The sequence below is a fragment of the Tamandua tetradactyla genome, chromosome X (assembly GCF_023851605.1).
Source record: "Tamandua tetradactyla isolate mTamTet1 chromosome X, mTamTet1.pri, whole genome shotgun sequence".
Lineage (NCBI taxonomy): Eukaryota > Metazoa > Chordata > Mammalia > Pilosa > Myrmecophagidae > Tamandua > Tamandua tetradactyla.
In genome coordinates this window covers 22,615,821-22,638,184 of record NC_135353.1, presented here as the reverse complement: position 1 = coordinate 22,638,184, position 22,364 = coordinate 22,615,821, and the positions used below count along the sequence as shown (strand labels likewise).

The window sequence follows — 22,364 nt, the reverse complement described above, 5'->3', positions numbered from 1 at the left end:
ACCATTAAGGCGAGGAGGCAGAGGTAGGATATATTAAAGGTACTAAAAGAGAAAAACTTCCAGCCAAAATTTCTCTATCTGGCAAAATTGACCTTTAAAACAGACTTTTCAAACTACTTGTGAAAGTTTAAAACATTCACAAACAGAAACTCAGAGGTATTGTCACAGAACAAACCACTATATGAATTGCTAAAAAGAGTTCTTGAAGTTGAAAGGAAAAAACAGGAGAGAGTGGCTTGGAGTAGTGTAAAGAAAGGAAGATATCAGTAAGGCAAAAGGGTAAATGCAAAACACAATAGTACCGTATCTTCAGTATACAACTCTACTCTTTAATTCCTATTAAGAGTCAGAATACAATTGAGTGAAGAAAAAATTTATTTCCTCATAATGGACATAAAAACATAAAAAGTTAATATGGGACAAAAGCAACATAAACAGATGGGAGTAGAGAACTTGTACGTTATTGAAGTTTATAGTTCTAAAGCCAAGAAAATGTCCCAATTAGAATAAGTCAATAGAAATGTCCAATCAAAGGTATCCAGGAAAAGATATCTTGGTTCAGGAAGGCCAATAAAGTTCAGGGTTTCTCTCTCAAGTGAGAAGGCACATGGTGAACACAGTCACAGTTTCTCTCCCAGCTGGAAGGGTACATGGTGAGCATGGCGTCATCTGCTAGCTTTCTCTCCTGGCTTCTTGTTTCATGAAGCTCCCCAGGAAGCGTTTTCCTTCTTCATCTCCAAAGTGTTGGCTGATGGACTCTCTGCTTCTCGTGGCTATGTCATTCTTCTCTGCTCTCTCTGAATCTCTCATTCTCCAAAATGTTTCCTCTTTTATAGGACTTCAGAAACTAATCAAGACCCACCCAAATGGGTGGAAACATGTCATCACCTAATCCAGCTTAACAACCACTCTTGATTAAATCACACCTCCAGGGAGATGATCTGATTACAGTTTCAAACATACAGTATTGAATAGGGATTATTCTGCCTTTATGAAATGGGATTTAGATTAAAACATGGCTTTTCTAGAGGACATACATCTTTTCAAACCAGTACAGTATCTTTTCAAATTAGGAGCTTATAGATGCTAGTTCTAAAATTGTTCTAAATTCCATAATACAAACTCCAGGGTAATTACAAGGAAATATTTAAAATATATACAGAGACAAAAATGAGAAAGGAATCAGTCAAATCACAAAAGATCACTATACAGTAAAGGAGTTTGCAATAAAGGAAAAAAAGATGAAAGATGTGGCATATTAAAATCAAACAGCAAAATGCTGAAGTAAATACTGTCTATACACTTAATAACACTCAATGTTAATGGATTAAAATCTCCAATCAAACGATACAGACTGGCAGAATGGATAAAAAAGCATGATCTAACTATGTGTTGTTTACAAGAGACTCACTGTCGACCCAACAACACAAATAGGTTGAAAGTGCAGGAATGGAAAAAGATAATCCTTGAAAATAGTGAGCAATTGAAAGCTGTGGTAGCTAAACTGGTATTGGACAAAACAGATTTTAAGTCAAAAGCTGTTACAATAGACAAAGAAGAGCATATATATATTAATAAAAGAGGAAATCCACCAAGAAGAAATAACAATCATAAATATTTATGCACCTAACCATGGTGCCACAAAATATATGAGGCCTACTGGCAAAACTGAAGGAAGAAATAGATACCGCTACAAAAATAGTTGGAGGATTCAATACACCACAATACAAAAGAAAGAACATTTAGCAGATTAATAAGGAAAGGGAGAACTTGAATAAAATGATAAATAAACGAGACCTAAAAGACATATACAGAATATTGCAGCCACAAAACAGCAGGATATACATACTGCTCAAGTATACATCATGGATCATTCTCTAAGATAGACCACATGTTGGAACATAAAAGAAGTCTCAAATTTACATGATTGGAATCATACAAAATATCTTCTCTGAACATAATAGAATGAAGCTGGAAACCAATAACAAGCAGAAAACTGGAAAATCCCCAAATATATGAAAGATAAATAACATACTTTTAAACAATCAGTGGATGACAGACGAAATTACAAATGAAATCAGTTAGTATGTTGAGACCAACTAAAATTAAAGCACAATCTATCAAAACTCATGGGATGTAGTGAAGGCAGTGCTGAGAGGGAAATTCACAACCCTACATGTGTACATTAAAAAAGAAAGAGGTAAAATCAAAGCTCTAACTGCACATCTGGAAGAACTATAAAAAGAAGAGCAAACTAAACCCATAGCAAGCAGAATAAAAGAAATAGAAAAGAGTAGAGCCAAAATAAGTGAAGTAGAAAATTTAAAAATACAACAGAAGGCATTAACAAAACCAAAATTTGGTTCCTTGAAAAGATGAATAAAATTGACTAACCCCTAGCTAAACTGACAAAGAAAAAAGAGATATGATGCAAATAAATAAATCAGGGATTGGGGGTGCATTACTACTAACCCCATAAAAATGAAAATGATTATAAGAGGAGGATACTATGAATAACGGTATGCTAACAAATTAGATAATCTAGATGAAATGGGCAAATTCCTAGAAACATGAAAAACCTACACTGACTCTAGAGGAAATAGAAGATCTCACAGATCAATTACGAGTAAGAGACAATGAGTCATGAAAACATCACAATAAAGAAAAGCCCAGGGACAGATGACTTCACAGTTGAATTCTGCCAAACATTCCCAGAAGAATTAACACCAATCCTGCTTAAACTCTTCCAAAAAATTGAAGAAGATGGAACACTACTTTACTCCTTCTCTGAGGACAACATCACCCTAATACCAAAACCAGGTAAAGATACTAAAAGAAAAGAAAATTATAAACCACTTTATCTTATGAATACAGATGCAAAAGTCCTCAGCAAAATAATTGCAAATAAAATCCAATAGCACATTAAAAGAATTAAACACCATAATCAAGTGAGTTTTATCACAGATATGAAAAAGAGTGGTTCAAATAAGGGATCAATTAATGTAATATACCACACAAACAAAATGAAGGGAAAAATCACATGATCATCACAATTGACACAGAAAAGGCATTTTTAAAAAACAGCATCCTTCTTTATAAAAACACTTTGAAAGAGAGAAATAGATGGATACTTCCTCAACATGATAAAGGGCATATATGAAAATCCCACAGCTAACATCCTACTCAATGGTAAAAGACTGAAAACTTTCCCTCTAAGATCTGGAACAAAATTCCCATTGTCACTACTGTTGTTCAATACTGTGCTAGAAGTTCTAGCCAAAGATGTTAGGCAAGAAAAAGAAATAAAAGGCACTGAAATTGGAAAGGAAGAAGTAAAAATTTCACTATTTGCAAACTACATGATCCTATATAGAGAAAGCCCTGAAAAATATACAACAGAGCTACTAGAACAAATGAATGAATTCAGTAAAGTGGGGGGGGGGGGGAGTACAGATCCACATGCAAACATTAGTCGTGTTTCTACACACCAGTTAGGAGCAATCTGAGGAGGAAATCAAGAAAAAAAATTCCATTTACAATGGCAACTAAATGAATAAAATATCTGGAATATATTCAACTAAGGATGTAAGGGAGTTATACACAGAAAACTACAAAACTTTGTAAAAGAAATCAAAAAAGATCTAAATCAATGGAAGGACATTCCATGCTCATGGATTAGAAGAGTAAATATTATCAAGATCTTAATTCTACACAGAATGATTTACAGATTCAACAGAATACCAATTAAACTTCCAACAGCCTACCTTGCAGAAATGGAAAAGCCAATTATAAAATTTCTTTGTGAGAGTAAGGGGCACCAAATAGCCAAAACTATCTTGAAAGAAAAGAATGAAGTTGGAGGACTCACTTCCTCACTTTAAAGCGTATTACAAAGCTACAGCGTTCAAAACAGCACACTACCAGCACAAAGATAGATATATTGAGCAATGGATTCAAATTAAGATTTCAGAAATAAACCTTCATATCTATGGTCAAGTTATTTTTGACAAAGCTGCCAAGTCCCCTGAATTGGGAAAGAATAGTCTCTTCAACAAATGATGCTGAGAGAACTGGACATCCATATGCAAAACAATGAATAAGTACCCCTATTTCACACCATATACAAAAAATAACTCCAAATGGATCCAAGACCTAAATATAAAAACAAGGAATATGAAATAAATAGAAGAAAATATAGGGAGGCATATTCAGGATCTTTTGTGAGGGAATGGTTTCTTCGATTTTACATCCAAAGTGCAAGCAATGAAAGAAAAATAAATAAATGGGATTCATGAAAATTAAAAACTTTTCTGCGTCAAAGGACTTTGTTACTAATGTGAAAAGACAACCTACTCAATTGGAGAAAATATCTGGTAACCACATAAGCAATAAGGGTAAAATCCAGAATATATAAAGAAAGCCTATAACTCAACAATAAAAGGGCAAACAACCTAATTTTAAATAGAGCAAAAGACTTGAATAGATATTTCTCCAAAGAGGATACACAAACGGCAAAATACACATGAAAAGATTCTCAACATCATTAGTTCTTAAGAAAGTGTAGCCAAAACCATAGTGAAATACCATTTCATAACCACTAGATTGGCTACTATTAAAAAAAAATTAAAAGTGTTGGAGAATATTGGAGAAATAGGAACACACATTCACTGCTGGTGGGAATGTAATAGTGGGAAGGTAATGGTACATAGCTGCTGTGGAAGACAGTTTGGATGTGCCTCAGAAATCTATGTATAGAATTACCATATAACACGGCAATCCTTCTACTAGGTATATACCCAAAAGAATTAAAAGCAGGAACGGGATCAAATATTTTCACACCAATGTTTATAATGGCATTATTTTCAGTTGTGAAAGATGGAAGCAACTGAAGCATCCATCAACTTATGAATAGATAAACAAAATGTGTATTATACAAACAATAGAATATTATTCAGCATTAAAAAGGAATGAAGTCCTGATGCATGCGATAATATAGATAAACTTTGAGGGCATTATGTTGAGTAAAACCAACCAGATACAAAAGGATAAATACAGCATTATCTCACTGATACAGAATAATTTGAAAAAGCAATCATAGAGTTAGAATCTAAAGTATAGGTTACCAGGCGTGAGTTAGGGGTAAGAATGGGAGTTAAAGCTTAATTTGTACAGAATTTGCATTTGGGTTGAATGTGAAATTTTGGAAATGGATGGTGGTAATGGTAGTACGACATTATGAAATTAACAGCACTGAATTATGTATTAGAATGTGATTAAAAACGGAAGTTTTAGATTGAATATGTTATTAGAATTAAAATTAAAAGATAAAATATAGGACTGTACGACACAGTGAACCCTATTTTTAAACAATGGGCTATACTTAATAATCAGTTATAAAAATGTTCTTTCATGAATTATCACATATGTCCTACACTAATGTAAAGTGTCATTAATAGGGTAATACATGGGGAAAATACACACTAATATAAACTATGGAGTATAATTAATATTATAATTTCAATATTCTTTCATTAATTGTGACAAAAGTACCACACGTTAATAATGGGCGGGAGTATACAGGAATGCTGTATTTTTTACATGATTTTTCTATAAACCTAAAATTTCTCTAATTAAAAAAAAATTAAAAAGAAAAGAAGGGAACTGTGTTAGATTGGAGGTGACAAAAGAGACATGACAACCATAATACATGTTCTCTGATTGGATCTTGGATTCTTCAAACAGCTATAAAGGACATTTTGTGGACGACTGTTAACATCCGAATAAGGATTAAATGTTTGATATCATTATTGTGATTCTGCGTTAAATTTGAGGGGTGAGAAAATCTTATTGTGGTTCTATAGGAGAATGTTCTTTTTCCTAAATGGTACATACTGAAGTATTTAGGAGGGAAGGGTGATCATGTCTGCAACTTTCTTTCAAATGGTTCAGAATAAAACTGTTTAGTATTATTTATATGAGAGAGAGAGAGAGAGAGAGATAAAACAACTGTGGAAAAATGTTACATCTGCTGCATGTAAGTGAGGAGTATACAGATATTCATAATACAAGTCTTTCAAATTTTGACGTTTTTAAATTTTCAAACCAAATGTGGTGGTGGGGGGGGTTGCAGATTAAAAATAAAAGACCATACGATGGAGAGACAGAGGGATCAACCTGGAACCAGCCTGGGATGGAGAAGTGGTAATCTTAGCACCTTTACTTCACCCTCCACCACTCCAGACACCTCCAGAAAACACCAGAGAGCTCTAAACCCTGGCCTGAGTGGTCCCCACTGCCTCACCTTCCATGACCACCCTTCTTTCCTCTCAGAGCCCTACTCGTCCTTGAAGGCACTGTTCAAATCCTTCCTACTCCATACTTTCTTCCCTTCCCAACTCCACTGTATTTCTTTTACCTTCCACTAGCCCCCTCTGTACTGTGGGATGCTTTGGCCTCCTTTTGGAGTACCTGTGCACCTGAATGTCTTTTCTGCCAAACTCAGAGGCTCCCTATCGCAAGCAGGACTAGAACCCGCCTCATTGACTTCATATCTCCAGCCAAGTACCCCAATAGGTACTCAGATCAAGCCTCAAGCAAAACCTGTTGGTCTTTACACACTGATGTTCGTAGCAGTACTAGTCACAATTGCCAAAAGGTGGAAGCAACCCAAGTATCCATCAACAGATGAATGGATAAATAGAATGTGGCATGTACGTACCATGGATATTACTCAGTCATAAAAAGGGAAGAAATTTGGATGCATGCTTCAACATGGATGAACCTTGAAAACATTATGTTGCGTGAAGGCAGACACAAAAGGACAAATATTGTATGATCTCATTTATTTGAAGTAATTAGAATAAGCAAACTCAGAGTCCAAATCTAGAATATAGGAGATGAGGGGCCGGGGTGGGGGTAGGAAATTGGAAGTTAGTGCTTAAATTGTAGAATTTACATTTGGATTGATTGTTAATTTTTGGTAATGGATGGTGATTTTGGTAGCCTACTTTGTGAATATAATAAACATCAGTGAATTATGTGTTTAAATGTGCTATAAAAAAATTTTAGGTTGAATATATGTTACTAGAATAAAAATTTAAAAACAAAAAAAGCATTCATGGAGTACCTAATGACTGAGAATTATACTGTAGATAACAACCAGTAATATACTTTTATTATATATTTCATGATAGTTTGCAACATAGCACATGATATTTGCTCCAAACCTCACTTGAACACATTCAAAAGCTGTTCCAATAAATGATGGGGAAAAAAAAAATGATGGGGACTTGAGTACATTTCTGACCTTATAATACCCTCTATAAATCATCTGTTTTTATAAACATGTCACTTCCGCATTCCATCTAAGGGTGTGGGAGGAGAATGCTTTAATTCTCCAACAATTCTTATTTCCAGATAAAGAGAAAATGAATAAAGTATAAAATACTACTGTTTCTGTTGCTTGGGTGGTAGCAAATGCTGGCAAGCTGGCAGAACAGGGCACTCAGCTTAAAGGAAAACAACATATGGACATCTGTGTCAGCTAACAAGCACTGGAAAGATACACTTTGCATAAATCAAGCCCTCCAAACTTCATAAAAGTTCATCTCATTGCCAGAACCCAACAGGTGTCAGAACCCACATTGTATCCAGAATGTGGAGAGTCTAAAGCATATATACTTTTAGCCCTCAGGGGTGGGGATGCAATATAAAAGGGGTAGGAATGGATACTGAGAAGTAACAGATAATATCCAGCTATTCTATATTGAGGTGGAGCAAATATTGTCATTCTGACCGCTACTCCAGCATTCCAACTGTGCTCAAAATAGAGGATATCAGTGACTGACTAAATCCTGCCAAGTATAAAGAGGAATGGGGGCAAGACTAAAGATCAAGGACATGCTTGAGCAGGAAAATGGTGAGAACTGGTATAGACAGTTTATAGGTTGGGGCCAGAGGAAGAAAGGTGAAAAAATTAAGGAAGATTCTGTCTCATGAAATGTATTTTCTCTGTAAAGTAGGGAGCAAATGTCATCTGGTCTGCATGTAAAAGGTAGAGGCTGGCTACCTTTCCCTCATTGACTGACCTTTTACATGCAGGCCAGATGACTGGTCAGTGAGGGAAATGGGAGAGTAAGCAGACCTTACAAAATAAATCTTTCTGCACGCCAGCTAGTGAAAAAAAGATTCAAAGGATTTTTTTTAATAAAGCATTGTTATTCTCATTTATTGAAAATGTCCATTTTAAAAGTCTTCAAAATCAAAACAAGTTAGAAAAATTGAGCTTATGTAAGAAGGGGCATGACAGAAGAGGAACTGAAAGGCCTCTAAGGAAAGCAGTTTAATTACAGGGTAACAGGAACCCATTTACAGAGTATTGTAAACAACACAACTATGGAGACACCGCTCTCAGGTTAACATGGCTTCATTTCCTTTATATTATTTTTTAGTGTGTGAGCATGTGACACCAGTTTGCACAGGCATCAATACCCAGAGTACTGAAGACCGCCCATCGGGGGGCCAAGTCCCCAAACATGCATATGTACACATCACTTTAAAAATAAAGATCTGTCTATATTTTAAGCAATCCTATACCTTATTAACTAAAAACTTGCAATCACAAAAACGTTTCCTATGGATATAATTTGCACATTTATTGCTAGCCATTGACTAATTGCAGGCAGGGCAGATGCTAAGATCTGAGTGGTTTGCTGTCATTTAAACTTTTTTTTTTGCATGGGCAGGCACCAGGAATCGAACCTGGGTCTACTGCATGGCAGGTGAGAACTCTGTCTGCTGAGCCACCATGGCCCGCCCTGTCATTTAAACATTTTTAAGTGAAGGATGTCATATCTAAACTGAACAGCCATTCCTAGAAATCTTCTTCACTCTCCAGCTTCCCAAGACAGTTGTTTGTGGTTGGCTGATGTTAGCCTGCAGGAAGAGACCACTTCCTGTGAATGGTTTTCAAGCAGGCAACAGCTCTGTACCATGTAGCTATGGGACCTTGAGACACCCAGAATCAGAAAGGAAAAGGACTCCTTTTGCAAGCTGGGGATTCCAAACTTCTACTTTGGTTTCTAAACATCATTTGCAAAACCCACACTTGCAGGTACCATTAAATATATCTGTATGACAACTCTGGCCGTTTGCCTTCCTTTCTAATGATCTTCCACACTTGGCCAAATTTCACCTGTCTTTTGGGAGGGGGTGATGGGGCACTGCTCTGTCCTAGAGCCTTAGGCAGACTCAATTGTGCTCAATTTAGATGTGTGCTGCCCTTCTGCAACTCTCTTCTAAATCTGGATTCTCATAGTGCTAATTTCTGGGATATATACAAGGTTGCCAACTTGATTTGATTGAGTAAACCGGCTCCAAATAATCAGCTTCACTAGTAACCAGCATAGAGTTACCAGAGAGGCTCTTCTGTTCTGGATATACAAACTGGATCAACAGCACATTTCTGTAAATAATGCTAAGAGTGTTACTGGAAGAGGCCAATGAATATTACAACTTCTCACAGCAAATGTGGGAGAGAAATAAAATTAATGTAAGCTGTCTACTGGGCATACACTATTTCCTTAATGCAAATTGTGTTGAAGGATGAAATATTTCAGTTAGCATATGCAGTGCCAACAAAGTAACTGTCACAGTCTAAATTACATTTTTTAAAAGTAAGCAAAGTGCACACATACTAGGTTTACACACTGCTTAGTATGGTTGGCTAAAAGCACTGGGGGAGTATCAAACTTACATATTAGTCAGAAGGCTATGGAAAAAACCATCATGCATTAATGAAGAAATGGTCAACTCCGCTGCTCAAGGGAGGATCGTCCAGTGCAAATTGATAATAGATTTGGTATTGGCCTGGATGACCACAGCTTCTACCTCCCCAAGTTAAAATGCAAAGCAATAAAAAAGGAATGAGAACTCTACTGGATTTTTTTCTTGATTTTATAGACAACATAGGGCAGTAAAAAAAAAAAGTGAGAAATGGCACATGATTGGCTGGGGAAGAGCAGCTGGATCACCAGGAAAATTTGTTAGTCATGGGTGATGATGGACTTCAAGGTAAAGGAAAGCTCTGGGGAAAAAGCCAGGTTCATAATTAATAAACATGGCCAGCTGCTTTGGAACAGTAGCTGAGCCCAATGAGTCACCCAAGGGCTACGGTTGTTACAGAAGCACTATGAATCAAAGGCCATCTGAAGATTGTTTGAAATTACTCGCCTGCATTAGCTTTCCTTTTCTTATTGACTGGAAGACTCTGGGGTGACTTCTACCACCACCTCATGCTTTACCCCATTTTAAAATAAAACAACCAACCAACAACCTAACAAAAAACACCCAAGCAAACACACACTTATGCACACACAATTGAGAAAGACAGAAAGAATAAAACACAAAATTAAAAATCAAAGAAGTGAGCAAACTGAGCCAAATCATCCAGCCAGACATTTCAACGTGTCCCAAAGGCACACTCTGCCCAGCTGTACAGTGATAGTTATGGAAGAATCGAGGTCTTGCTACTGGACTCGGCCCGAATACACTCATCCGTTTGCTTCAACAGCCTCCGGACCAGCTTTTCTAGGTCCCGTCTTGATTTCAGTTCTTCTTCCAGACACTGTTTCATTCTTTTGTTCTCCTATGATGGGAAAAAAAAAACACTTGTTGATTACCAAAACAATGACTTTTTCACAGAGCTCCTCCTGCTCATCTTCATAGCAGCTTTCACCACTGCCTACACTTTCCTTTCTCAGACTCTCCTCCATCAGCTTCTAAGATGGCAAAGTCTCCTGATGGTTCTGTCTCCTTGATCACCCCTTCGCATTCTAATTTCCTGAAATACTAGCATTGTCTATGGCTCTGGTCCTGGCCCATTTCTCTTTCAACACTCTCTTCACTTAATGTCTCTTCTCTTTCAACTTAGGGGTATATTAAAGGGCCTCCGAAGTCTCTCTGGTACTGACCTCATCTCCTCAGAACCATTCCCACAATCTCAAATGCCAACTTGGCACTACCACCTAGAAGTGTTACAAACACCACAAACTCTTTACGTCCTAAACAGAACTCAATATCTCCCCTGTCACCCTAAACTTCTCTTCCTATGGTTCCCAATCTCCCAGAGAGACACCACCATATCAAATTAGACACCCAAGTAAGAAGCCTCATTTTTACTCTCTGCTTCTTTATTTTTATTTTTATTGACAAAACAAAACAACATACAAACATGAACATTCTTAACATAAGAACATTCCATACTTGGTATACAATCAATGGCTCATAATATCATCACATAGCTGTATATTTATCACCATGATCATTTTTGGAGCATTTGCCTCACTCCAGAAAAAGAAATAAAGAGAAAAAAGAAAAAAACTCATATACTCCATACCCTTTACCCCTCCCTCTCATTGACCACTGGTATTTCCATCTACCCAATATTTTTTAATCTTTGTTCCACCTATTTTTTTCTATACCTCTTACCATTCCCTTTCATTGACCACTAGTATTTCAATCTACTCGATTTATCCTGCTTCTTTCTTAATCCCAACATCACGTTGTCATATTCAATAGATTCTAACTCTGTAAAGTACCTTCCTTCACATTTGTTCTGCTCCTCCGCAGCCTCATTGGCACTGCCTCAGTTCAGGATTTTGTCATGTCTCACCTTGAGTTTTGTAATAACCACCTAAGTGGTCTCCAGTCCCTGGTCTCTCCACTCCAATCCATCTGTTACTGTGCCACCAGGAACAGTCAGATCTCAAACACAGTGGAAGACAAGATCTTGAGGAAATCCATGATCCACAGGGAAGAGTGTACATCATGGAACACCAGATCACATCTGCAGAGGAGCCCACAAACCATGATTTATGGTGTGATTTACTCTTTCTTGATTTCCCCTCAGATTGTTCATTACTAGTGTATAGAAACACTACAGATTTCTGAGTGTTGATCTTGTATCCTGCCACTTTGCTGTACTCATTTATTAGCTCTAGTAGTTTAGCTGTGGATTTTTCAGAATTTTTGACATATAATATCATATCATCTGCAAAAAGTGAGTTTTACTTCTTCCTTTCCAATTTGGATGCTTTGTTTTTCTTGTCTAATTGTTCTGGCTAGAACTTCCAACACAATGGTGAATAATAATGGTGATAGTGGACATCCTTTTCTTGTTCCTGATCTTAGGGGAAAAGTTTTCAGTTTTTCCCCATTGAGGATGATGTTAGCTGTGGGTTTTTCATATATTCCCTTTATCATGTTGAGGAAGTTCCCTTCTGTTCCTATCCTTTGAAGTGTTTTCAACAAGAAAGGATGTTGAATTTTGTCAAATACCCTTTCTGCATCAATCAAGATGATCATGTGCTTTTTCTGGTTTGATTTGTTGATATGGTGTATTACATTAAGTGCTTTTCTTATCCTTGCATACCTGGGATGAATCCTAGTTGGTCATGGTGTATAATTCTTTTAATGGCTGCTGGACTCGATTTTCAAGAATTTTGTTGAGGATTTTTGCATTTATATTGATTAAATTGGTCTGTAATTTTCTTTTCTTGTAGTATCTTTGTCTGGCTTTGGTATGAGGGTGATGTTGGCTTCATAGAATGAGTTAGGTAGACTTCCTTCCTCTTCAATTTTTTTGAAGAGTTTGAACAGGATTGGAACTAACTCTTTCTTGAATGTTAGGAAGAATTCACATGTGAAGCCATCTGGTCCTGGACTTTTCTTTTTTGGGGGGCTTCTTAATGACTCATTCAATTTCTTTACTTGTGATTGAGGTCATCTATTTCTTCTTGAGTCAATGTTGGTTGTTGATGTCTTTTTAGGAAGTTGTCCATTTCATCTACATTGTCTAGTTTATTAGCATAAAGTTGTTCATAGTATCCTCTTATTACCTCCTTTATTTCTGCGGGGTCAATGGTGGCTTAGTGAGGTGTAGGATTTAGTTTGGCCTCCAGAGAAGCTAGTATAGGAAGGAACAGTACAGAACAACTGCTGGGGCCACGTCAGTGACTGGACACACAGCATATCCCAGTCTGGACCAGCTGGACAGGCTGCAAGTCCACCCAGAACAAGACCCCAAGTTGCAGTGGCTGCTTCCCAGAGGGGAAAGGAAAGAGACTTCACTAGCAGCAGGGGCTGAGTGAAACCAAGCTCCAATTGTGGAATTAACTAACAAATTCTGACTAGTAAAAATAGGACCCCAGTTCAGGGGAACCTCAAGTAAAGGCGCAGAGGGGGCAAGGCTGACAGGAAAAGAAAAAAAAAAGAAACAGAGGTTTTTTGGATTTAGACAGCACAAAATACTTGAAAGGGGTGGGGCCCGAAGGAAAGAAGAGGGAATATAAGACCTGGAGATACACAAAGCAACATACCAACGTAGGCTCTTGATTGGCAAACCTGAGGAATGGGGGTACTGCTCTGAAAAGGATTGTTTTTCCTTCTCTTTTTTTTTGGCTGCGTTTCTACAGCTTAACTACTGTTTGGATACAGCTGTAGGGCTTCTCAGGCTCCAACTGACCCAGGCGTGGGCAGAATTAAGCTTGTTTGAGAGTTTGTCTAGAGGTTGTGCCTTCCTCAGGAGAACAACAACCAGAAAAGAGCAGGAGTAGCTATATTAATATTTAACAAATTAAACTTCAAATGTAAAACAATTAAAAGAGACAAAGAAGGACACTATGCATTAATAAAAGGAGCAATCCAATAAGAAGACATAACAATCATAAATATTTATGCACCGAGCCAGAGTGCTCCAAGATACATGAGGCAAACACTGAAAAGAGAAACAGACACATCTACCATAATAGTTGGAGACTTCAATTCCCCAGTCTCATCAATGGACAGAACATCTAGACAGAGGATCAATAAAGAAACAGAACTTGAATAAAACAATAAATGAGCTAGACTTAACAGACATTTATAGAACATTACACCCCACAACAGCAGGATACACCTTTTTCTCAAGTGCTTGTGGATCATTCTCAAGGATAGACCATATGCTGGGTCACAAAGCAATTCTCAATAAATTTAAAAAGATTGAAATCATACAAAACACTTTCTCAGATTATAAAGGAATGAAGTTGGAAATCAATCATAGGCAGAGTGCCAGAAAATTCACAAATATATGGAGGCTCAACAACACACTCTTAAACAACCAGTGGGTCAAGGAAGAAATTACAAGAGAAATCAGTAAATATACAGAAGCAAATAAAAATAAAAACACGACATATCAAAACTTATGAGATGCAGCAAAGGCAGTGCTAAGAGGGAAATTTATTGCCCTACATGCCTATATCAAAAAAAGAGAAACAGCAAAAATCGAGGAATTAAGTGTCCACTTGGAAGAAGTAGAGAAAGAACAGCAAACTAACCCCAAAGCAAGCCAAAGGAAAGAAATAAAGATTAGAATAGAAATAAATGAAATTGAGAACATGAAAACAATTGAGACAATCAACAAAACCAGATGTCGGTTCTATAAGGAAATCAATAAGATTGATGGACCATTAGCATGGTTGACAAAAAGAGAAGAGAGAGGATGCAAATAAATAAAATCAGAAATGGAAGAGGAGACATAAACACTAACCCCACAGAAATACTGTAAGGACAGTAATTTCTTTTACCATTTTGCCTTTTGAATTTTATATGTCATATCTAATTTTTCTTCTTTTTACTTTTACTGATAGTGTTTATTTCTACACTCTTCTCCACACCTCTCTCTCCTGTCTTTTCCTATCTGTCTCTAGTGCTCCCTTTAGTATTTCTTGCAGAGCCAGTCTCTTGGTCACAAATTCTCTTACTGATTTTTTGTTTGAAAATGTTTTCATTTCTCCCTCATTTTTGAAGGACAATTTTACTGGATATAGAATTCTTGGTTGGCAGTTTTTCTCTTTTAGCAATTTAAATATATCATCCCACTGTCTTCTCAGCTCCATGGTTTCTGCTGAGAAATCTATGCACAGTCTTATTGGGCTTCCCTTGTATGTGATGGATTGCTTTTCTCTTGCTGCTTTCAGAATTCTCTTTCTCCTTGACATCTGACATTCTGATTAGTAAGTGTCTTGGAGTATGTCCATTTGGATCTATTCTGTTTGGGGCATGCTGCACTTCTTGGATCTGTAATCTTAGGTCTTTCATAAGAGTTGGGAAATTTTCAGTGATAATTTCCTCCATTAGTTTTTCTCCTCCTTTTCCCTTCTCTTCTCCTTCTGGGACATCCACAACACGCATATTCATGCGCTTCATGTTGTCATTCAGTTCCCTGAGTCTCTGCTCATATTTTTCCATTCTTTTCCCCATATTTTCATCTGCTTGTCGGATTTCAGATGTCCCATCCTCCAGTTCATTAATCCTGCCTTCTGCCTCTTGAAATCTACCACTGTAGGTTTCCATTGTTTTTTTCATCTCTTCTACTGTGTCTTTCATTCCCGTAAGTTCTGTGATTTGTTTTTTCAGACTCTCAGTTTCTTCTTTTTGTTCATTCCTTGCCTTCTTTATATCCTCCCTCAATTCATTGATTTGGTTTTTCATGAGGTTTCCCATGTCTGTTTGAACATTCTGAATTAAATGTTTCAACTCCAGTATCTCATTTGAATTGTTGGTTTGTTCCTTTGACTGGGCCATATCTTCAATTTTCCTAGTATAATCTGTTATTTTTTGCTGGCATCTAGGCATTTAATTACCTTAATTAGTTTATTCTGGAGATTGTTGTCACTTTTTTATTTAGGATTTTCTTGCTGGAGACTTTGTTGTCTATCTGTTCTCTGACTTTCAGTTCAGCTTATTCTAGACCTCTAGCTTAGCTTTTGTTTAACAGATCAGAATTTTTCAGCTCTTGTTCTCTTGTTTCTTGTCCTGCCTGTATGGTGCCTTTTTTCTCCCTTTAGGAGTATCTACTTAGGTATTATAGACCCCAGTCAGAATTTCCCAGACCAAACTGGCCTCCTATCAGGAGGAAAGAGTCACCTGCATCAGTTTTCCCTAAGGGTGAGACCCAGCAGATTGAAAGACTTTCCTGTACAGTCTCTGGACTCTGTTTTTCTTATCCTGCCCAGTATGTGGCACTTGTATGCCTTCAGGTCTGCCCAGCATAAGATGATGCGGTACCTTTAACTTCAGCAGACTCTCTCTGCTGGGGGCGTGGTGGAGACAGAGGAGAGATTGTAGGCTGGCTTTAATAGCTTTAGTTTTCCAGACTCTGGTGTCTGAATTCCTTGAGGGAGGGATTCCACCTGAACTGGGCCCCACCCCTCTCCTGGGGAAGGAACAGGCTCCAGACATGCTCAATTCTGCCTGAGAAGCCTTGCAGTTGTATACAAAGAGCAGTGAAGCCATAGAAACACAGCCACAAAAAAGAGAAGAAAAAAAAATCCTTTTCAGAGCAGGACCCTCGTTCCTCGGGTTTGCCAATCAAGAGCTTAAGTTGGTACATTGTTCTGTGTATCTCCAGGTCCTATGTGCCCCCTCCTTTCCTTCAGGGTCCTGACCCTTTCAAGTATTTTGTGTTGTCTGTTAGCCCTGCCCCCTCCATGCTGGGGCAAAACCCAGCAACCTCAGCTTTTACTCGAGGTTCAGCTGAGCTGGGGGCCTATTTTTAGTAGTCAAAATTTGTTAATTAATTCCACAATCTGGAGCTTGGTAGAGCTCAGCCCCTGCTGTTAGTCAAGTCCCTTTCCTTTCCTCTCTGGGAAGCAGCCTGTGGGAGAGGGGTGTCGGCCACCATGGTTTGGGGAACTCATGGTTCTGGGGGTGACTGCAGCCGGTCCAGTTTGTCCACACTGGTGTACACTGTGTGTCTGGTCACTGATGTGGACCCAAAGTTGTTCTGTACTGTTCTTGGCTATTTACTAGCTGCTCTGGAGGACAAACTAAATCCCACACCTCACTAAGCTGCCATCTTGGCTCCTCTGGTGTGGTTTACTCTTACACAATCTCAAATGGTTTATCGTTTCTTAAATCCTGTTTACAGATGGTAGGGAACATAAAAATCCTAACTAGGTTTGAGACCATATTGTGAGCCTCCAAATAGAAATATAAGCAAGCCTTGGATGTTTAAGTATTAGGCCACATGCTTGAAATCAAGAAAAGCCATTTGATAACAGAAGGAAAACATAAATCCCTATCTAATCAACTTGCTTCTGGATCTTTCCTAAACGCAGCTACCAGTGTATGGCAAGGGATGGGGAGTAATTCTGTTATGGTCCAAGAAAATGACTTTCATCTTTTATTACCTGCTTTAGTTCTTTGACCTCATCCTTCAAGGCATAAACAGTGTCGACAAGGCTCCTAGAACATAGAGATCAAATTCAGAGAGTAATTGCTAGCACTGAAGAAGTAATATTTAACAATAAAAGCAGATTTATAAAAATACAGACCCGGCAAAGCAGTGGACTTTCTAGTTGATCCATATAGTACCTGGGAATGGTACTGCCCTTAATGGTGCCTACCTCACGGGCTCATTCAAATGCCATATCGTTGTAGTTTGTCTATGTGTCCCTCCTCCTTTGGTACTGTTTCCAAGCTCAGGTGAGTATAAAACCAGAGACTCGAGTTTATTACAAGGTCTTTTTTTTAAGTAGAGAAGTTGTAGCTTTACAGAAAAATCATGCATAAAAATCAGAGTTCCTGGGAGATGGTGGCTCAGCAGGCAGAGTTCTCACCTGCAATGCCAGAGACCTGGGTTCAATTCCTGGTGCCTGCCCATGCAAAAAAAAAACAGAGTTCCCATATACCACCTTATTATTATCATTATTTATTTATTTTTTGTATGGGCAGGCACTGGGAATCAAACCTGGGTCTCCAGCATGGCAGGAGATAACCCACCCTATTATTAATACCTTGCATTAGTATGGTACATTTGGCACAATTCATGAAAGAACAATTTAATAATTGTACTATTAACTATAATTACTATAGTAACTAAAATTGTACTATTAACCCCTATCATTTAAAATAGATGTCACTCTTTGGGTCAGGAATGAACATCTCCACAAGGCCCTGGCTCTCCCACAACATCTGTGCTATGATACTGACCTGATCCTTCATGACCCAACAAGACACAATATCAGGGGCATTATTTCTGGAAGAACCCTGCTGAAATGTACATACACTACCAAAAAAAAGATAAAGTAGTTTGGGTTGTGGGACAGTCTTCTTATCTCTGGCTCTGTCCCTGAATAAGGAGTCTGGAGAGCTGAGTACCAGTTCTGATTCTACGATTTATTAGACCTCTAACTTTGGATAGCCAATTTCCTTCTCATTCTCTGTTGGTCTCAGTTTGTTTACATATAAAATGGGGACAATATCACATTCCCTAAGAAACTCACAAAAATACAGCTGTGATAATTATTATGAGAATTATCATAATTTATTGAGTGATAGCATGAAAATAAATAAGCCATTATGCTTGTTTTTCCATTTAACCTCAGAACAACCCTGAAAGTCTTATTATCATCTCCATTTTACAAGATGAGAAAACTGAGGCACAGAAAGATAAAGGAAATTGCCTTGGGTCACACTGCTTGTGAGTAGCAGAATTGGGTGTTGAACCAAGACTATTCTTTTTCTGAGACCAAGTGCTTTACTATTATGCTGCACCACTTCATATACCTGATGTAAAAATACATAGACGATGCCAAGCTCTTTGAAATATGCTGTTCTATGCAAATTCAGGCCTGACTTCAGAAATGACTCAAGTTTAAACAAATGAATTATCTGACTACTTTGTAATTTATTTTATGACCCATAAGGTACTTAACCTGATTTTCCCCCATTAGGTTGCACTCACTATCGTGCAAAGGCAGGCCCAAGATAGAATTTCCCCAAACCTCAGTTTCCTTATTTGTAAAAGCAGTGAGTGTAATGCTTTGCGCTGTAGGAATTTAAATGAGGTGTCAAGTATGTGGAAGTTCAGTGCCTAGCTCAATAAATGCAAAGAAGCATCCCTCTGCAACCTTGGCAGGTACCTCCTAAGCACCTCGCAGTGCAGGGGGGGTTATATATTCTGTAGCAGCCACCACGCTGAGCCATTACAGAGTGTTTCAGCCTCTTTGCATCTCCTCTCTTCCTCTCGTTGACAGGCAGCCTTCCTCAGGCTACCACCTGCATGTCCAGCTAAGAAGAGCCACGTTAAAGGATGAAGAGGGACTATCTTTCAATGCAGGCTTTACAAGAGCCATGCTCCCCCGCCAGAAACTCCTTTCCAGCCCCCAGACAAACAAGCAAATGTTTGGCTTGCTCCACTCACTTTTCCTCAATGATAGTCTGGCCATTGCTTCTGGTTTCTTCAACGATGAGTTTCTCTTCCTCAGGGAGTAAGACTTGTGGAACAGAATCTTTGCGAGCACCTACAAAGGATGCAAGAGGGAGGAGAAAGGAGTGTTACTAGCAAAGACTACTTTTAAGTGTTAGCTCCTTTCCACTATTGTCATTGATGGGTCTTTGTTGGTAGCATGGTCCTTTTCTGCATCCAGGGTGCACACACCCCAAATTTGCAGACTAAATTTTTTTGACATGGAGAATTCTGAATGGCTAAATACATTTGTTTCAATCAGGAGGTGGGGAGCACATTTTGCCTTCATGGAAATAACATGAGAAGGTCACTGGTAATACCTGGCCTCAATAAAAAGACTCACATCCTTTCCTGCTTAGCCTCTCCCAGAGCAGAGACTTGGCCACTGATTGGTCTGTTCCTACACATCTCCAGGCGTGGCACACAACATCCTATGCTATGGTGTTATGCGCTCTCAGTAAAAGTCACATAGAGAGTAGCCCTGTACTGGGACACAATGTGCTTAAAGGGCCTGAAATCACCATTCTCTCTCATTTGTTCTCTTCATAGTCATATAGGGTAAGGTGGGATCGGTTCAGACTGATCCCATTTCGTTCAGGGGTAGATAGACAAGATTGGGGTATATCACATCAGCATCTAAGATGTAGGTGTCTTCACCATCAACTGCTCAGATGGTCTTCAGGCTCAGGAAGAAGTGACAGAGCAGACATGCGTCCTATCAAACTTCTGTCCTGCACCTCCAAACCACCCCCTCACTTCTGGATCCTTCCTCTCAGAGCTCATAGATAAGCTCAACTTGCTTGATCTTCAGTCTTCCTGAGCCGCCACCTTCTTCTCTTCTGAGCCAAGTTCCTTCAGAGTTGTCTACACTCACTGTTTTCACGTGCTCTCCTCCCTTCTACTGAGGGCAGATATGTGTCTGCCTTCCACAGGGCCTGGCACTTTGTGGGTGCTTTAGAAGTGCTTAAGATTGACCAACTGACTGAATGTAGCAAGAAGCAGTAGCCGTCAATTCTAGGGAAATGGGACTTCTGGTTGGAGAGGGATAGAGGATGGTAGGTCACCATGATGGTAAAATTCCTGCTGTGTGCCAAGCACTCTGCTAGATACTTTCCATGCAGAAGAGGTGGGCTAGTGAGGAGAACACATGAAGATGTGACTCTTCAGGGAAAAACACCTGCCCCCCCACATAGATCTAGCAACATGAAAAAAAGAGGGAAGAGAAGGGGGTGATATATTATTTGTGTTAGGGATGCTTTTTCTGGTGTGTGTCTCCCTCTTTTTTCCAGTATTCATGACAAAAAACCCTTTCACTTTTCTTTCCTGGCTCCTCAAAATCTGTCATCAGAGCCAGGCACATCCCAAATCATAGCCAGCTTTTGTCTGTAAAGTAGAAGGTATGACCATTTCCTCTTCATAGTCAAATGTGTCACCTTCACGTGTTTTTTCATGATAGCCTTAAGCCTCAGAGATAAGTTTTTTTGAAAGAATAGGTCTTTCAAAGGCAGTCTGCCAAAGAAAATCCCTTCCATACATTGATTGGGCAGCTGGATATCGAAAGTGGACTATTATGGAGTATACATTTCTTATGCAGATGCAAAAACCTCACAAAATAGGTATCCTGAATTTCTATAATACTGGAAGACAAAAGACATAATTAATGTGACCTGGTTTTTCAAAAGCACAAGGATGAATAAGAACCCATCACCTCACTTTCAGTTTGGAGCCTAAAAAGTGTTCAGGGCAATACCATCCCCTAACAGCTCCCTGATAGACATATCTTACACATTTTGAATGGCCCCTGCTAAGCAGCTACATTTCCAGATTTTCAGAACAACTTTGAAACCTGAGTTTGGTGAAGCACTGCTCTCTTAAATATGCAGCTGATCAAAGATAGTATTTTGACTTCCTTTCCAAATCTGCCTATAAGAAGAGATTAACATCAGTTCACAGGCACAGGAACTCTCTGGGCTGTTTAATTCCTAACTAGTGTTGGTGAAGGTATCTGTGTACTTCAAAGGAAAGTGACTTTTAAAATTTTTTTTCATTTCTATCACCTCCAAGCTTTTGTACTCTTGCATCTCTTTTTCTCTCTGGGTGAAAAGAAACAGTGGGTAAACAAAACGTTTGGTAGCTAAAACCACCTTATCTGAAAGATGCAGTCCTGTACGGCTCCTTTGCACCAAGTCATCTGCTTTACACACCCTGCAACCTATCTAGGTTGCTTTTCTCTTTTCGTAAGAGGCAGTGAACAGTCAAAAAGAAACACTGTGACCCAGAGAAAGTAATTTGGGGGAACCTACTTGAGCCATGGCCTTGTTGGAAATTTGCACTGGTACAGTAGGCTTCGATCACCTTAAGAATCTGAGCATCTTCTTCCAGAGCAGCTGTACCTATCAGATTTATTAATAATGACTTTTAGAGAAATATATACATCTTGACCCTAAAATGATATCATGCACCCCATTCTCAGGGACTGGCTTGTCTGACCAGTCATGTTTCTGAAAGGAAGGAGAAAAGCTGTCCAAGGCTCATGATGGAGCAAGAGTGGAAACATGCCTGAGGAGCACTGAGGTCAGCCCCAGTGAGTTCAGCACTAGAGGGCAGCCTGCTCTTGAAGGTCAGAGCACTAAATTAGGGGTTCTGCCAGCTGTCTCTTGGAGGGCACAATTAAAGCACTGGGCTTCGTGCTGGTTTCAACTCTCAACCAATATAGCACAACCTTCTTCTTCTTTACATTTCAAGTCTTGCCTTCTATAGGAAGCGTTCCTCCATTAACCCCACCCATTTTCCAACCAACTAACCAACCAACCGACCAACATAATCTTCAATTCACCCTCCCATCTACCCACCCCCAACTCATTCTGGAAATGACTGGATGATAGAACCCTGGTTAACATGCTTATATGCACACCTGGATGTGGGGTGAGGGATGAGAGATACAGAAGCTGGAGTCAAGCAAAGATTCACCCAAACTTTATCTGTGACTGATCCACACTTACTATTAAACATGGGTCCCACAGTATCTTGCTCACAGCATTATAGCCAAATCTGTATATATTGATTATTAACCAAC

General features: G+C 38.7%; 1 protein-coding gene across 4 annotated transcripts in view; it reads right to left on the bottom strand.

Moving 5' to 3' along the window:
• Positions 1 to 8,189: 8,189 nt before the first annotated feature.
• Positions 8,190 to 22,364, bottom strand: part of ARHGEF6 (Rac/Cdc42 guanine nucleotide exchange factor 6) — a 166,260-nt gene continuing 152,085 nt past the window's right edge. For all 4 annotated transcript variants that reach the window (XM_077145354.1, XM_077145353.1, XM_077145355.1 and 1 more), the window contains 4 exons: positions 21,592 to 21,681; positions 19,244 to 19,343; positions 17,229 to 17,283; positions 8,190 to 10,645 (listed from right to left, as the gene is read on the bottom strand). In XM_077145354.1, the coding sequence (XP_077001469.1) occupies positions 10,505 to 10,645; positions 17,229 to 17,283; positions 19,244 to 19,343; positions 21,592 to 21,681 (386 nt within the window). In that variant the 3' untranslated portion in view covers positions 8,190 to 10,504. The remainder of the gene's footprint in view (positions 10,646 to 17,228; positions 17,284 to 19,243; positions 19,344 to 21,591; positions 21,682 to 22,364) is intronic.